At 47.1% G+C, this 18799-nt stretch overlaps 1 protein-coding gene across 1 annotated transcript in view; it reads right to left on the bottom strand.

Annotated features, from left to right (window-relative positions):
• Window positions 1–254: 254 nt before the first annotated feature.
• SV2C (synaptic vesicle glycoprotein 2C) overlaps window positions 255–18799 on the bottom strand; it is a 145744-nt gene continuing 127199 nt past the window's right edge. The window contains exon 13 of the mRNA XM_084802714.1: window positions 255–7911. Coding sequence (XP_084658840.1) covers window positions 7728–7911 — 184 coding nt within the window. The 3' untranslated portion in view covers window positions 255–7727. The remainder of the gene's footprint in view (window positions 7912–18799) is intronic.

Here is an 18799-nt window from a genome sequence, read left to right as displayed (position 1 = left end):
CTGAACCAGAGGAACTGGCTTTCTCCAGAACCAAGGACGAGAAAATGAGCTTTTGTATTTGTTCATTTGTTTTGTTCCCACTCCCTACCTGGGACAGGTTCTTTCTATGTAGCCCAGGCTGGCCTCAAACTTACAGTTCTTTTCCTTCAGCCTCTTGAACACACTGGAATTCCAAGCTTGCCCCCACCACATCCAGCAAAATGTTCTTGTGCTTTTAGGGCTGTTTGCAAGGGAAGACTCGTCACACAGCAGTCTTTACTTGAATATAATGGAGCGGGAAAAAAATGCTCTTTTATTAATCGGATGTACATTAAATATCTTTGCAGCTGTTACATGAATGATAATTATCTGGCATATAAATGTATACACACTTCCACACGTGATAGATCTATGCTGTACACAAGCCATCCCACATAGAGCATGCCCTTTCACAAGTATACACATGGGTGACTTGGGACATTTTGTGAAAATACACTTGGCCCAACAGTTTGGCAATCGGAAATGAGACACAAAAGAGCATACCAGAAAGATGAGTTCGCAGCAGGATCAGCTGAACTCCAGAAGCCTGAAATGGGAGTTACTGAGGTCCACACATGCAGCACATACATACAGCACAACAGGGGGGACTGGACCAAACAGTGGGACAGCAGACAGAGCCTTAAAAAGAGAAAAGAGAAAGAATACGAAGCCAAAACATCCGTACAACCAAACCAGTGACAGGACCTCTGCCAAGATCTCATTGCCAAAAGCAGGATAGAGTTGTAGGCTGAGGGGGAAGTGACCTGGAAGAACCTCTTCTAGGGCTTTCCTTTATCTGTCTAGACCCCAATAAACAGCCTGAAGTCTGCTCAGTCAGTGTGTCCCTGGGTCAGGCAGCCACATTTTTGAAAGTGTGTGAAACAACTAACTTACTGCAATTCTCCCCGAAGGAACAATGCCCAGAGGCCAATGGGTTCTCGGCTTGGCTGGTCCTATTGAATGTAGAAATGAGCCTTTGAGTACTAACATGAGTACTTGCTAAATCTTTCCTTCCCTTGGACTTATGGGTAATATAAAGCTGACTCAGAAGCCCAAGGGGACATTCAATTCCACCTGGCCTGGAATTGGGAGGCCCAACCCCCTTCCCCAACAAACTCATGCTAGGGGAGCCAAACACTCTCCAGGGCCAACAAATAGATAATGACTTGTTGGTGAATATTTACCAATGCTTGGGGTTCTGTAGGGCTAGGAGGAGTCTGCCCTGTAGCCTCTGTTGCTTTCTGTGCTGTAAATGTTCCCACTGTGGATGAGCTCAGTATAATGTCACTGACCCTGTCATGGGGAATATAGGTCGAATAGGACAGATGGCACTACACAGTACTCCCATAATAGAGATATAATAAGCATATCATACCTCAAGGGCATGGCTAAAAGAAAAATGTAGCAAAATAAGTGGAAAGGGATGCATTTTGAATATATATTGCTCTAAAATATAACTGGCTTAACTGTATTTAACTTTTAATGATGGCTATATTTCTTGACTGGCTTTCAAAATTTCTGAAGTTTAAACCACTGACTCTTAAGACCCGGGTTGAGCCCATTCCCAGCCATGGTTGGATTTAGATGACACCACTCCCTATGTTCTGGCTGGCCAGTCCTTGTCAGAGCACCTAAAGGCTGCTCAGGGTACTATGTTCTTGCTGCCAGGGAAGGCTTTTTTCTTTTTTTTTTTTTTTTTGACTTGCTGTAAAAACTTATCTGAGTTTGAACCAAAGTCTAAAAGCTGTTGTCTCTTTTCAGTTCTTAATTTTCTTGGCTCTAGGCGACATGAAAATTTGGTAGGGCAGGCAGAGGATGGGCCACCGTTGTAGTTTAAGCGTGTGCCCTTCCGCTCTGCGTAGGGACTTACACAGACAAGGAGAGGCTAGGTGCCATCTCTTCCTCACAGAGTGCTGTGACCCCGGAAGGGGATGCTCCTCTTAGAAGCCAAAGCTCAGAGATGGGCCACTATGGCTCTATGCTGGTCTTATCAGGGTGCAGGGCTAGACGACATCAGAAATCCACACTTTTCTAAGGACCCATGGAATCCATATCACTTCACCCCTGTCCCCCAAATTCGCCCCCCTCTGTGCTCCATAAGGCTCCACATACATTCCTTGGTCAAGAACATATACGTGCCTGTATCCCGGTGCCTCCGAAAAGCTTACCCTCACCGTTGTACACAGCTAGGGTCAAAAGGTGAGAGGAAGAAGAAAGGAGGGTGATTAATGAAAGAAAGACAGTGGATATGAACTTTACAGAGGACAGAGACCGAGTTGGTGAGGAGAAAAGGCACCCACAGCCAGAGACTACACTCTCCCTTTGCCCTGCCCCCTTGGAGACTCCAGAACCCCCAAAGATCCTTCGCAGTTTCAAAACTCTTGGCAACAACGCCACACTCCATTTAAAACTGTAACCTGTAAACTCCACGGCCTCCTGATGTCAGAACCTGTTTTCTGGGTGGCTTATCTGCTGAAGCTGGAGAAGGGGAAAGTTGCTTTCGCATATTTGCAAGACAGTGTGAAAGGAAACACCCACAGGAGAGTTGGGGGTAGAGGCCAGAGAGCAGTGGTCAGTGTCAGGGGCTTGCGAGGCCATGCAAGGAGAGTTCTAACATGCCTAGAGGGGACACGCTTCCTAGTTCCCTGGGAAAACAGCTCTGGAGAAATGGAGGTCTCCAGAAAGGCACGAGCTAATTTTGCTGCCGAGTCTCTTCTTTGAACAATATCTTAGAGTGGTTTCCAGTTGAGACCATTTGAAGAAACACGGGCATGAATGTGGCTCCGCCCCCTCCAAGTACTTTTTAGTACTCACTGCCATAAAGCCATCTAACGAGAAGCATTTCCTTCTGCCACAGGTGACTCCAGTCACTGTGTAGTTTTGTACTACCTGTTGTAGATTATAACTAGTTTAAAACTCGGAAAACTAAGACATTGGCAGAGAGGCCTAACACACGATATGAGACTGTCTTGTCTTTTGTTCTCCTGTCTCTCTGTTCACAAAGCAATACTGCAAAGGGTTAAATATCTGCACCCAGGCCAGAGCCTCAACACCTAGCACCCTGGAGGGCTTAGTCAGTACTCACCCAACAAGTGTGTGTGTAAGGAGAGACTGCCCCACTCTCCCCAGCCCTCTCCTCTCCCCAGCTTGACAGGCTTTAATCAACAACCTAAAGTGACCCCACAGGCTGTGGACCCTGTGGCTTAAAAATGCTGGGATGACTAAATTGCATCTGGGTGTTAAGAAAAGTGGAAGGAAGTCCTGGCAATAGCTCGCGTGGGGTTGCTGAGAGATTGTTGACCGGGTAATGGTCAACAGTGAAAGCGACAGAACAGTACCCGGAGCTTCTCTAGTTTCCTGAAACAGGGAAAGGACACACAGTGCATCTAAGCCATCCTGACAACTTCCTTTGGTCAGATGACAAGAGAAATTTGAGCTAAAACAGACGCTTTGCTCAGCCGCAGAAGAATGTGACAAGACGCATAGGCCACCTCAGAGCACTCTACTGTGTAGATATGTTTTTGTTGTCTCAGGGTGACTTTTGGAGGGAGAGCTGGGGGCGGTCAGTAACTAAGTTTGGCACAATATGGGATTTAAAGGAAACCTGATGTACAGCCACTAGCCCCCAAACGATATGTCGGCTGCCTACAATTCCAGGTAAAGGTCAAGTCTGCCGTTCCTGGCTTCAGAGCTAATGAAGGCATCTTGCTGAAGAACTAGGTAAAAGCCATTCTTAATATAAGGTGGAAACAAATGGGAGCATATCATATTTTATTTTATCTGTCAGAAAACATCAGAATGTATCCCCCATGGAATGCTCTGGAAACAACCCTAGAGTTTAGACTGCCTGTCAGGTGCCCTAATCTCACTGCTGGAACATGATCAATGGAACATCAGGCTCTCTCCCTCTGTCATCACATCTCTTTCTCTACTTCCTCCTCCTTGGTCTCCTAGTATATTCTGAAAGCAAGTACATTTTTGGTGCACACTTGAGCTCTGATTGGATGAGATTTCTAAATGAGAGGGGATCCACCTACCAATGTATGTCAAGTTATTGAGAAGCACTGTTCCTGGTGGCCTGGATCCACCTCAGGCAACATTTCAAGAAGTCAGGGAAGAGGATGGATAGGGGACCACAGGATACAGTCTTTGCAGCTACTCCCATCACTCTGCCTTCTAAGCACCCTGCGCCTTCCAGGGCTGTCCATGTCCTGGGTGGGTAACAATGACACTGAAGTGAGGTACATTTAAAATCCTCTTCTACCTGTCCTCTTTATACAGACTTGCTTATTCTGTAACTTTAAGCATGTTGTAAAGATGGGCTTCCAGTCACCAGAAGACAGATAAGATGAAGGTACCCTCGTGGCAGTTCTATGGCATCATCTTTAAGAATGAAATAGTGTCATCCTCTTTCTCTACAGATGGAGGAACTGAGACCCAATATGTCCAGTGACTTAGCTCTTGACCTTCTGGCTAAAGATCAAATGCATTGTCCCCAGAAAGACCTCTGCCTGGTTGTAGATCGTGGGCCTCGGAGACCCACTGATGTTGTGTTTTGGGTCAGTACTCAGGTGTGAGATGAAGCAGGAAGCAGGATCGAGTGGGAAACTTCAGACCCAACAGGTAGGGCGGTGCGTCCTACAGAAGTCACAGTTCAGAACAGCTGGCCTAGTGTTGTTTTTGGTTTTGTTTCCTATTGAGAGGACTCAGAGAACATAAAACTTGGGTCACTCTGGACTGAGTGTGAAGAGCAATGGTGGGAATTTTAGTTAGAGAAGGAGTTCAAAATATAGGCATAAATGGGGCCGTTCCCTTTCATTTTTGAAACAGATTTCAAGTTCCCTTTCCTATGCATGAAATGGGATGGCAGATGTCTGTCATGGTGCCAAGGCCCGTGACACCCATAGAAGTTGGGGGCTTCTATTGAATCTGTTGTACTTCTGTGTTTTTGTGTGTTTTGTTTTGTTTTGTTTTTTTGAGACAGGGTCTCCCTGTGTTAGCCCTGGCTGTCCTGGAACTCACTCTGTAGACCTGGATGGCCTCGAACTCACAGCGATCCACCTGCCTCTGCCTCCCGAGTGCTGGGATTAAAGGCATGTGCCACCACACCCGGTTTCTGTTGTATCTTAATCTCTTAACTTGAACAAATCATGCCACACACTCAGGGAAGCAACAAGGACACTGTCGTGGACAACTAAGGTGATGCACAGTGAAGGGGCTGAGGGAAAGGTAGTGACCGAGAAGGTTTGTGACCACTGGTTGTCCAGGAGATTATAGACGAGATCCCTCTTGGGCCACCTGGGAAGCTTGGGGTGGGTGACTGGAGAGGTTCTACTGAAGAGGAGAGATGATGGTAGATGGTCTTAGGAAGTTGGGTTCTGCTGGGTTATCCCATGCTGACCCAACCCAGCATCCAGATAGAATTCTGAATAACTGTGTCCTACAGCTTGGGATGTGCCTGACGTAGCTACGCTATAAAACAGAGAACGGAGACAACTTGAGACCAAAGATTATCCAATAAGTTCACTACCACACCACACAGGAGCAGAGGATGCGATGGCCTGTGTCTGTCTGTCTGTCTGTCTGTCTGTCTGTCTGTCTTTTGCATGGGAAGATAGGAATTCAGGTCTTTTGCGGCAATTTCATTGCACGCCACACCTAATCAAAAGATCTGCTCTGGGCCTCCACTATATCTCATTTAAAAGAAATCACAGGGGATAAAAAGGACGGGGAAACAAGCCCATATGGAAAAGGAAAGAAGACACTTTCTTAGGCTTTTTAAAATACAGATTTGTTTCCTAAGGATGAGAAAGGATGCAGAAGCGAGTTCTGTTCTGGTTCCTGCTTTGTTGGAGTCTTTCCCATCAAGCAGGCCTCATCTAAAGATTTCCCTTCTTCCGGTCAGTTCCGAGGAGAATTTTGCTGATATCCTTTGACCATCCCCAGATCATCTCCAGGAAGCTGCTTTCTTTCTGCAGCTTCCTGTTTTAATTCTAGTCTGTCCCCCTCCACTAAATCTGAATTACTTGATGGGGACAGTTGGATTAATGGTTTATGTTAATCAAAGAGATTTTCACAGATTTTGAGCTCCAGGAGGGATCAGGGTATGTGGCAGGGGAAGGGGGGGGGGCAGGGGGCCTCCAGGGAGCCGGGCCATCTTTGAACATAATGATTAGTGTAGACAAAGTTTCCTTTTTCTGGAAGCCCCAGGGCTGCGGTCAAGCAGGAAAAGCTTAAAATAAGCCACAAGGACCACCCCTCCAACAAGACAGAGGGAGTTAGAAAGAGAATGTTGTTTAAATAGGAGACTTACGCTGGCTGGCTGTTATCACAGGCTGCAAATCTACAAGGAGGCTTCAGATTTCAAAGACGTGTAAAAGGATAAGCCTGGGGGAGGGGCACTTGGAGAGAGGCCAGAGGTCATTTAGCTGACTGCTGGCCCGTGGGAATGTCCTGCTGACCTCTCCTTTCACCCTCATGAAGACCCCAGAGGTAAAACAGACAGGCAACCACCGGGAGATGCTCTCCCGCCTGCCTGCCAGAGGCTTGCTGGGGGAGAGCAGGCAGGCTCAGAAGCAGAGACAAGGTAGGGAGCCCAGGGCCTGGGAAAGCGGGAAGGACCTGAGGATGTGGAGATGCTTAAAAGTGACAGTGGACAGTGAGCCAAAGGAGGGCGGGTAGTTTTGACCCTCAAGGGACAGTATTGAGAGAGGTACCCTTTTGCGTTTCCAAATGGCTTTGGTCTTGAATTTCTCGCCAATTTCTAATTTTCACGGCCAATTGCTGGACATGGGAGACGTGGGAGGGAATAGCAGAATTGAGGCTTTTTAAGAGATGGCTTTTTCCCTCTGTATCAGCTACCTGGCCAATTTTGGGGGTGCTTTCCAAGAAACGCAAAGAGAGCCAGGAGATCTCCAATTTCTGTTTTCAGTCGCTGTGACTGGTGATTTACATGCTACAGTCACAGGTCACATACACTGTGATGACGCCACCTCCCCCCCCCCCCCCCCGGCCACCGTATTGGACTTTCTGTCTAAAATCTGCCTTCTGCAGCTCAATCAGGTTTTTGCCACCAACAGGGCACGGACTTTAAATTTTTCTTGTTAGCAAAATCACCTTAACAGTCCTGCCTGAAAGAGCGCCGCCCAGTCGTGCCTGTCATCACACAACTTTCTTTAAACATCTGGAGTGGCGGGATGTCCTTTTTCTAAGTAAACAGGAAATGTCACTCTGTATGAGAAAAGAAAAAAAGAAAAAGAAAAGAAAAAGAAATCCCTTTCCTCAGCACAAACTCAGTTACGACAACTTAAACTTCCTGTTAATGGAGCGTCAGGAGCGGGGGTGGGGGTGGGGATGTCCGGGGTCTACTTCTTACACCAGCACGGGCTTTTTTAGCTTCTCAGTGAAGAGAACCCTCATTCAGGAAAAGCCCGGCTAACTGGGATATTTTTTAGGACCACTTCCACGGGGCACTGGGAGGCAAGAGCATCACAGTTAGGAAAAGATAACAATGCATGGAGAAAAAAACCAACCCAAAGGAAAACAGTGCAAACCACCCAGGAGGGGCAAGACGGTAGCAACTACACTTTAAGTCACAGCAAAAGTTTGTGTTTTGATACTTGGCCACCTTTCTATACACAGAACTCTGAAGCCTTGAGTCAGGCAGGAGGACCGAGCCATGGCGGGAGAAGGGAATGGCTTTTGTTCCGTCACATCAGAACCTGGGTTCGTGTGTCGGGCAGGCGCAGGCCCACAAGTCCTCCACACACGAGCACGGTGGAAGCCAGCAGGATGGGGATGGCTTTCGTGATGCTGACCAAGGAGCCAAATATTAAGTTTCCCAGGACGGCCGCAGCTTTACAGAGTGCGTTCAAGAAGCCGAAGCCCGTCGCTCTGCAAGGGACAGAAACACAGATGAGGTTTAGAGAATGACACGCGGGCAGCCGGCTTTAGACCCACATATGTCTCGTGCGGTCATTTTCAACAGTCTTTAAGCTAACTGTGCGGTATGTCAGTGGAGCAGATAATTAAAGGCTTGTTAGCAAATGTGGAGGCAAAGAGGCCAGCTGTCCGTGCTGTCACCAGACTCCTGATGACTTATTTACCACTCTACTGACTCTTATTTAGATACAGAAGAAAAAAAAAACCCAAAAAAACCCAAAAAACAAAAACGCTCTTTCTTGGCCCAATGGGTGTTGGAAGGAAGGTTCTGCTAAGTAAAAGTCAATTTCACTCTATGTAAATCTTCTCAGGATGAAAGCAGGCATGCAGGCCTCTTCTCTAAGCTGGGCCATCTCCTCTGTCCCTGGCAGAGGCCCCAGGGAGCGGGACTGAGTAACCTAGCAGGCTCTCACATGTTCACAAAAGTGAGTTGCTATTTTGTTTTTTATAAATGTCCATAATTTCAGCGATACCTGTATTTAAAAGGAAATTCAAATTTCGTTCCAGAATAAAATACAATTGTTGTAAATCAGGCGCTTACCAGCCTGCCTTTCAGCAACTCAGCACCAGCAGCTTACCTCCCTGTTGTCAGCTGGGCACAATTCTACCATGGCTCTGAATCCTCATGTGACACAAGCACCCTTTAAAAGGTCCCTCTATACGTCATGGTGCCTGTGCTATCTCACTCTTTCTGTCTCCTGGTCTCTCTGTCTGTCTGTCTGTCTGTCTTATGTCCCCACTCTGAGACTATATTTTGCTCCCTTCTTCCCCCAATAAACCTCTTGCATTAGGTCTGTTGCACGGTGTGATCTCTTAGCGGCATACCTGGACGCACCAAAGCATTTCTGCTGCTTTCTCCTAACAACAACGATGCGGCAGCCGCTTTCTTCAGACCTATTTAAATGTCAGTTCCCTCTCATTTGATATCAAAATGAGTATTCTAGATTTTATTTTTTTAATACTCATCTATTTTTCATTTATTCGTCCAGTGTGTACGCTCCTGTGTGTTAAGGTGGGCAGGCTTACCATGAAATATGCGTGGAGATCAGAGACCTTGTGGGAATCAGTTAGCGTTGAATGTGTAATCCTCCTGTCTCAGTGTCTTGCGAACTGTGATTATAGGCATTTGCTGTCGGGTCAGCCCGATGTGCTAGGTTTGTAAACAACTAAAGTGAACTGAACTTTCAGGAAGTGTGTCCTCCTTTTTCAGGTGAATTACCAGACTTCTATCCCTAACATTTTTTGCCAGTAGGTAGAAAACAAACAACAGCCTGAGCATACCTGATCTGGAATGTTTGGGACCTTAACAACCTGAAACTCACAAGCACGTTGGGTTTCAGATTAGTAGTTGTTCCTCACTAGGAACAAGCCAGGTAGTCCCCAATGAGCCACTGGAGTGTCACCACGGGCTGGGAGATGGCTCACTACCGCGAGTGCTTGCTGTGAGTGAGAGCAAGAGGGCCTGAATTCAGACACTCAGAGCTCATGGAACAAAAGCATGGCTTCGTGTGCCTGAAACTCCAACGTTGTAGAAGGGGCAGGGGGCAGAGGAAGGAAGGAAGATATGGAGGACCAGCCAGCTGAAAAGAAAGAAAAGGGGGGGGTGATAAAGGAAAATGACACCCAGTGTTCTCCTCTGCCTCCACATATATGTGCACTCAACATAACACATGCACACACACCACATCTCTCTTTCTCTCTCTCTCTCTCTCTCTCTCTCACACACACACACACACACATACACACACAAACATTATCATTTCCTCATCAGAATCTCTGTAGGAGATAGATCTAAATTTCAGAGAATCAGACTGTGGGCCTAACGATCTTGTCTGCTTTCTGTTGGCATCTAAGATACGCAGGCGCGTGTGAGGTCCTTCCTCTTCCTCTCTTCTCATCTGGTTCCTTCCCTTCCCCCCTTCTTACTTCTTTCCTGTTTTTTTTTTTTTCTCCTCCTGGGAATTGAACCCAGGGCCTCAGACACACTAAGCTTTGTACTGTTACCGAGCCTGACCCTTTGAGCTCATGCAACAAATGTGTATTCTACGGAAACTAAAAGTCTCCATCTGTCTAGTATTCACATATTGGTTAGTTTTCTCTGTCCTTCCGGGGCAGGACAATTCAGTTTTGCACACGATTTTACATCTGCCACTGACTTCCTGAGAGTGTGTAAGTTTCCTTCTGACACTCTACCAGTTTGCTGTTTTTTGGGTTCTTGCTGAGCGTCGGTGAGGATTAAAAGCGGAGCCAATGTGCAGCAATTTTTAGGATATTTTTCCTTTTAACCCACCAAGCATGTTGCCTCTTCTGTGCTGCAGAAGGCAGCAGTTAGCACACCTTTCTGTGACTGATTTGTCTGTCTGGGAGTGTGGGCTTTCCTCTGACAACTGCTCATCCCAGCTCATACAGTGATGTTTCCTGTGCTGTGTTTTCAGAACCTGAGAGACGGTCTTGTGGTTCCTAAACAGCCAGCTCCTTGCTATTCCACTGAAGAAGAATCAACATCCCTAATCCCGTTTCACCCCTGAGCTCAGGAGCCCAGTCTGGGTGCTAACGCACTCTTTCAGTGACCTTGCTGGCTCACGTACATCTAAGAAGGAGCAGCAAGCCACAACAGCAAAACCCAAAACGAGTAGAAAGGATTCCTACACACGCCACTTCCCCACTGACATAAAGCAGATGTGGCGAGAGCAAGGGCATCCTGCCTCCTCTCACCCAGCAATCACTAAAAGGGAGGGACAAAAAGACGTGGTACCTCTCTGCTAACCCCACCCCCTGTGACTCCGCCCTCTGCACTGCAAACCTCACTCTCAGCTATTGCTTAGACCAGTCTTTAACATATAAGTCCTTATCCTACATAAACTCTGTCCCTTCAGAAGCCCATGTCCCCATTCTAGCCAGGTGACCTGATTGATGGGCTTGCATCAACTAACATCATCATTAATGCCCATTCACCATCAACACTAGGGGCCACTTTGGGTGTTGTGAATCCTATAGGGTTCGGCAAATAGATAATGACAAATTTGCCCTACAATATGGCAGCACTCAGGTAACAGCTTTGTTGCCCTAAAAATCTGCTGAGGACCACTTGTTCATACCACCCCTCCCCCCAAGCCCTGCCTCCCTTGGTCCTTTGCCTGATAAACTGTCATGAACTACCACCTCCATCTTCTGGTGTTAAGATAAAGCACATCCTGCTGGGAAAACAGCTGGAGTGTGTGTGTGTGTCACTGATAAGAGAAAGGAAAACATTCCCCTGCCGTGAGGAGGTCTAGGAAACCAAAGCTGCAGAATGACCCATATAGGAGCTACATCTGGGCCACAGTAACTGTATGTCACCAAGCATTGTCATGACTGTGAGCCTAAACAGGGTGTGAGATGTGGAGGGCCATCTCCTCCCATCACTGGAACTGGTGCTAGGGCTGGGATGAGTTCTGGAGATATCTGGGTGGCATGGATGGCTTTGGGAGCATCTGATACCCAAAGATTCTAAAGGAAGATGATCAAATACTTAATTCCTGACAATCTCAGTGTTCATTTCCCAAGCTGAGGCAGTACTTCAGATGAAATCCAGTGTCAGCATTCAAGAAATCGTGCCTGCCCTTCTCTCGGTTCCTGAATTACTCCTTCAAATGTCTGCAGCTGGGGAGGGTGATGTTCCACGCATCCGAGGGCCAGCTGTGCTAGCAAAACCATTCCCCAAACAAGTCTCCCGAGGGGCTATCTGCTTTCTCTATAGTAAAGCTTCCATTCACTTCATCTTTGCTTTTCCTTAAAGCAAGGGTATTACACTCACAGGCCATCACATGCTTACGACACAGAGAGGAGCTCAAGGAGTCTCTACTTGAATGTTCAGCAGCAGGATGGGTCCTACATTCTCTTTCAGACTGAGCTATTTTCCTACCTCTTTTTTTACCTTAGGAGTCACCAAAAGGGAGAGCAAAATGGCGTCTCTCCTGCCAGACTTTGTTGTCTATTATAGCTTACACACACCTTTAACACGTACGTCCTCTTCTTACACTAACCTCATTTCTCGTCTATCCAGGTGCCTCCTGTCCTTGCACCACACACTCAACTGTGTCCCCTCTCAGAGGCTGAAATGTGGCTCGCTCTATGGAGGATTTTTACAACTTAGAGGGTTCTAGTTTATTTACATCGTCTTATGGCTCATTTAATTCAATTTTATTTATTTATTATTTTTTTAAAGATTTATTTATTTATTATTATGTATACAGTGTTCTGCCTGCATGTATACCTGCAGGCCAGAAGAGGGCATCATATCACATTGCAGATGGTTGTGAGCCACCATGTGGTTGCTGGGTATTGAACTCAGGACCTTTGGAAGAGCAGGCGACGTTCTTAATCACTGGGCCATCTCTCCAGCTCCCAATTCAATTTTATTTTATTATTGTATATGTATGGGCATTTTGCCTTGCAGTGTTATCTGCGTGTCACTTATATACTGTGTCCAAAGAAGCCAGAAGAGGTGTCTAATCTTTTAGAAGTAGAGCTACAGACCATTGTGAGCCACCTATTGGGCGCTGGGAATGGAACTCAGGTCCTCTGAAGGAGCAGTCAGTGCGGTGCTCTTAACTGCTGAGCCATCTCTCCAGCCTCATTTATGTTTGAATGGAGGTTGGGAGAAGGCAACATCTGGTTCCACTGTGGATGGAGGGAGCCTAGCATTGCCCCAACAGCTTCTTTCCTCGTACCTTGATGCAGAGGGTTGCTTATGCTTTGTATGAAACAGAGAGGTGAGAGTGGCAGGACTCAGGGCCGTGCCTGGCGCCTGTCACCCACCACGAGTAGCCTTTGCTTTAACATGCTCAGTACCTGGCCCCACCTCCTGATGGAATTTTTTGGGAAAAAATAATCTATGCACTTTGCCAAGGCCTGGAATAGTGGAGTTCGGGCTCCTTTCATAGATGTCATCTGCTAAAAGGAATAAGGGAAGCTTTCTCTTCTAGGCTGAGCTTCTGGAAGAAGCTTTTCCCACTCAGCATAGTCAAGCGACCCGTAGAAGTTATAAAAAGAATACTCCCAGCTCAGCATGAGGCATTTGCAAATGTACAGGCTGTGTTTCAATCAAGGCGACACTGCAATGTAAACATTCATCCGGAAACGGGTTATGTGAAGTACACATGGATTTCATCTGTCTCAGAAAGAGTGCTGTGAACAAAGACTAGTTTCCAAGGTCAATTCAGAGCCCTTTTTGACACAGAATCTGTTTGGTTTCACGGACGCTAATGTTAACTTGCCTAGACACCCTTGAGTATTTGTTAAGCAAAATTTGTCTTAAGTACAATCCCAGGAACACATTCTCCTGTGCACTGATTTATATTCATGTAATAATCATGCATTAGGTGCTTTTTTTTATTTTCCTTTGTTTATGCGCCAGGCCAGCCTTGAAATCTTCATCTTCCTGCTACCACCTTTGGGAGTGCTGAGAAGAGAGGTGTGAGCCATCCAGCCAGGCGTCCAGCAATAAAGCACCTCTTAGACTCCAAGAGCTACCCTATGCTGCACTGACGACAGAGCTCTTCGCACTAAAGTAGGTGAAGGCAGATGGTGACAATACACACACACAACAGGGGCAAAGGATGAAGAATTCTATGAATGAGAGAACGCGGCCAGATTTAGGGTGGGTGTGATCGAGGGAAGACGTCTCCAGATGGAAACACTAGAAGACCAGCCTTGTCGGGACAGCTGGAAATTACCTGCTGAAGGATCATCTGTGGACAGGGTACCAGTCTTTTACCTTACTTATCTCATGGTACCCATTGAGTTCACCCTACCCCACCCCACTCCATCCCAAAGGCTTCTTTAATCCAAACTGGGCTATCTCTCTCCAGCCCTAAGTGCATATTGCCTGCCTTTGTACACAGCTGCTGTCAATCAAGGGTTAGGATGGCAAAGCTGGCTGATCTAAGGTTTGTGGGCAGGGTGTAAACACTCTACTGCTAGATACCGCCCACCCTTGTACTTGGGAGCTCTTCAAAGAGCAAGGCCACCTAGATATGGTGGCACACGCTTGTAATCCCAGCACATGGGAAGCAGCGGCAGGGGCGCCGCAAGATTAGGGCAGCCTGGGCTACATAACAAATATAGGACCAGCCTGAGCTACGTAAGTGATACCCTGTTTCAAAGCAAAAACACAAAACCAACCACAAACAGGGATGTTTCCTAACTATGGCACCCTAACCCTAACCCTAACTCTAACCCTAACCACACCCACAGAGGCTCTGATTGGTGTTTTTCAGATGTTCTAAGGGACCACAAGGTATGTCCAGGACTGAGTACATTGTTACCATCCCAGGGATGTTTGTATTTTAAAAACGACTGGAGCATAGTGTTGAACACTAAAGGAAACGCCAGGAGACAACACGCAGGTCCCCCTCTGCCAACAAATCATTTTGCTCTCCGAATCCCTTTCGGCTCCTAGTCATGCAAATTATCACAAGCAGAGCTTTTATACAATTTTGCTTTCTTAAAAAAAAAAATCACTCACTGGAGGTTTCATCTAGGGTTGTTTGTGCTTGAATGATTTGTTTACCAAGTGCCCATCACTGCTCTCTCTCTCTGCGCCCTTGGCTTCCGAGCGTGGGGGTAGCATCAATGATACTGTAATTAACACTCTCAAACGCACAAGAGACTTTGTCTGTGCTCATTAGGGAATGCCAGGCAGTCCAGAGCAGCCAGGAAAAATGTTGAGGGTGCTGCTTAGTGGAGACTGGGAGGTGCAAGATACGCTGTGTCTGAGACAGGGGGAGGAGAGGGAAGAGAAAAAGAGGAAAGGGCTCCTCCTCTGAGTGTGCTCCTGGCTTGTTTCTTTTTGGTTTGCTTGTTTGTTTGTTTGTTTGTTTGTTGCAAGAGAGGGTTTCTCTGTGTAGCCCTGGCTGTCCTCGAACTCAGTCTGTAAATCAGGCTGGTCTCAAATTCAGGGATACCTCTGCCTCCTGTCTGTCACCACACCCTGCTATGCTCCTGTTTTTGCTCGTTTTTATTATTTTGTATTAAAATTGTTCATATGCTATATTTTAAGCCCTCATCCTCCTCACCTTCCCACTCTGTTTTTATTGTTGTTGGTGGTAGTGCTTTGTTTTGTTTTTATACACAGTCTCTGTGTATAAAAGTTCTGGATTCCCTGCAGCAATCCCGCCATAGCTCCAGAGCGTGAGGACTCCAACCCATGAGCCACCATACCGGCCCCTGTTCAGTCTGCTCTGCACACGTCACATCTAATTACCTCACCAAGCACCAGCAGCTTCTCCTTAACTTGTCTCCTCTTTTCTAGCTCCTTCTAGTTCCTTCGTTGAGGCTTCTGCCTGCAACACTGCTCTCACACACTCGCTAGCCGCAATGCTGGGCATCTCCTGACCTAAGGAGTTAGTCTCCCGTTGGGTGGCTACATCTGGAGGGGCGCTGCACAGCCCTTGCAGCTGCTCAGAGGCACAAAGATGCCTGGAATACTTAGTACATGAGCAATTCCCCCAAATGCTTCCAAGTATGTTAGAAGTAGGTTTCTTAAGCATTTAAATGGGCAAATTTGGGACATTTTTATGGGTATTAGTTGGATGATGACTGCTTATTGGTGCCAAAATACCATCTTGCTTTTTTTTTCCCCCTGAGAAAAATGACCAGTCTGTATTTTCAAGTCAGAAGACTGAGTTAGGTAGTTTGTTCTTTGTTTCTGTGTGAGTGCATGGGGACAGAACCCAGACCTTTGCATATGTGAGTCAGGGGCTCCGCTGCTAAGCTACATCCCAGTTCCTCCACTACTGTTTTCTAATATTTAGTAGAGAATATTTGTCTTGCTAAAAAAAAGGTGGCATCTCTCTCAATGAGGCAAGATGCCAGCCTGAACCCTCATCAACCTGCTTTCCCTACTCACTCCTTCAGGTAGAAAGAGAGTTCCTCAGGAGCTGTGGGCTGGGCAGACTTCCTAGGCTCAAAGTGACTGGCCATCCCCTCTCACAAGGCCCTCTACGGTCACGGGCTCCCTGTTGCTCGCTGCTACCGAATGAAAACATTCCCATGAAGCCCAGGTAACAATGAGAGCCTCTGTGCCTCGCCACTGAATCTGATAAAGCTAGCTAGAAAGTGTGGGCCTGGGCCAGGGCGAGGAAGAATAGAATGACCAAGGATGCTGGGCAGCAAGCAGGAGTTCATCCCAGGTCAAGGACCACTCATGCTGCGGTGTGTACTCATATAACCTGTGAGCTTCTGACCCGTGACTCAACACCCGTCACCTGCCCCTGAAAATGGCACTCCGCAATACAACCTCTGGGTCTGAGACGAAGTGACCCTGGGCAAGTTACTTTTATGTCTGGGTCTCATTCCTTCCCCTGCAAATGAGGTAAGAATCACTAACTGACTGCTCTTCTAGGGTGAGAGAGCTGGGTAGAGTTAACGTCTGAAATACTCCGCACAGCGTCTCAGTCACTCTTTAGGTCGCTGATGAGAAAAACAAGGCCCAGGAAGGCAAAAGGACTTATCCCAGTTGTCCAGCTGATTTCATTCATTTATTGTAATAACAACAACAACAACAACAACAACAACAACAGCAGGCCACCATGTTCAGCCCTTACTTTTCACTTTTAATTGCCAGAGACAAGGAGAGTCTGATTCTGCAGATAGCCAAAGTGTAAACATATGGGAAAAAAAAGCAAACATATGTAATATAAAACATAGTGCATAGAGAAGAACAAATCAGGCGGACGCAGGTTGCAAGAGTCCTTCATATAAAAAAAAGTCTCAAAAAAAATTAAAAAGGGGGCTAGCTATTATAGAACAGCAGATGATGGTGCTGACAAGGAGAATGCTGGCCGCAGAAGGCACCCAACAAGCTGTTTACTTCAGTCTTCATCTCACATCCTAGACAACCGAGGCACAGGCTGGCTGAGTGGTCCCCCTATACACTCCCAGATGGTCAGTGAGAGTCAGGATGGCAGGTTGGCCATGGGGAGGAACTGAAACTATCTGCCTGAACAGGAGCAGTCCTTGGGGGCGGGGAGAGTTTGGTGTTAACTCTGCTCTGTGGTTAGCTCACTGAGAAAGAGAAAAAAAAAATCCCATAGACCTAGGTGACAGCAGCAACCATCAAGACTAGCAGAGGGTAGTGCGCGTGAGCTGCCAACGTTTTACTTTGAAACCTTTTCAGGGGTCGGATCTGAACTGTGTACACACGAGAAGACAGCAAGAAGGAGGCCAGTGGCCAGGGAGAGGCAGGAAGGATATAAACCCTGAAGACAGGCTTGCTCAGGGGTTGGAAGCCTGTGCAGTCCTGGCCTGAGCTCCAGGGAGGGAGGGCCATTAGGCTGAAGGACACAGGAAGTGTGAACGGAAAAACTCTGCCATGGCCACATGGTGGCAGCAGAAAGCCACTGCCCAGATGACAGGCATGCTGGCCAAGCAAACAAACAAGCAAACAAATGCCACAAAATGCACCAGAGCACACAAGGCCACAATGAGTAATAATACACTTAGGATCTGAAAGAAGTTTACAGTTCTGACAAGAAAGAGGAATCAGAAAGAGCAGGTGAGAGTGAACTGTGGAAAGGCCAGTTTCAGCCCCTCCTCCAGCTGGTCCCTTCCCCCTCCTACCCCTCATGTCACTTATTGTCACCTATGTTATAAAAGCGCTCTTCCGAAGCATTTACTCAAATGTCACCTTACAGGATCTCTCTTCTCCCCGGATGATGTTATCGCAATTGCAACTCTCCTTTGGGCCAGCTTTCTTTATCCCGCTGGGTAGCTTTCTCTACAGCACTCAGCACCAACTGCTTTGCTATGCCTCCTCTACTTATCCAGTAGTCTGTTGATCGCCTTCCACAAACTGGAGCAGAGGCTCCATGAAGCCTGCCTGACCATCGCTGTGTCTAAGTCACTGAAACAGCCCGGGGCTCCCTAAGTATCTGTGGGATCAATTAGTCGATGGGCTGTATCCCTAGCTCAGGCATCATTTTGCTACCAACATAAATATTCAAGTGCCCGTTGGACAGCTCCATGCAGCTACGAAAATCCAACCTCTGCCAAACGGAACCTACTGTCGCCTCTCCCTGATTTCAGTCGGAATGTTCTGCTCCTCCCGACGGTCCCAGGCTCAACATGGCATAACCATCCTGTCAACTGGGCAAACTGAAACAAGGATCCTCTTTGACAACCTCTTTCCCTCATTCCAATACGCAACTGACCATGCAGTTTTCTTTTCTTTTTTGCCCCCCCCTAATATCCACGAGTATGTGGAATTCTTACTTTTCCTTTTCCCCATCTCCCACTTCCTCCTTAGATTGCAGTGCGAGTGAGATTCCTGCCTCCTCTTTGGGCGTTTGAGTGGACTCCCAACCCATGGTCTGATTTCATCTTTCTTTCTAGAAGGCCCCTTTTCTTGTCCTCATCAATGGGTTGGCCTCTCTGTGTTGCTGCTGAACTTTGCTGGCTCGTTTTCCTTCCAAGGCTTTTTGGGGTGGTGTTTCTCAGGCTACCCTGCTCTTCCCATCTCTTCTTCAAGTCCTAGTTCAGATACGACTCTTCCGAGAAACTCTCTCCAACGCACTGACTACCATGTCCCTTCCTGTCAGTAGCCCAGGCAGACCTTGCTGTAACCATATGTACATGTAACAGTACACGTGCCGGTCCTCAGCTCACAGGAAACCTAACCATCATGCATGACTGGCCCAGTTCTTGCGTGTCCGGTCCCTTCTTGGCCTCTTGTCTCCTGGAGGACCCAAGTGAACACACTTTTTATTACTTGGTGTTTTACCTCTTGCAACCACAGAATTGGAGCAGATCCATGTTACCCAGAGGAAAGGGCTAGGCAATTATTGACATTTTCTTTTTC

This window comes from Acomys minous, assembly GCF_964271855.1.
Source record: "Acomys minous genome assembly, chromosome: 11".
Taxonomy (NCBI): Eukaryota; Metazoa; Chordata; class Mammalia; order Rodentia; family Muridae; genus Acomys; species Acomys minous.
This window is presented reverse-complemented; position numbering and strand designations above follow the sequence as displayed.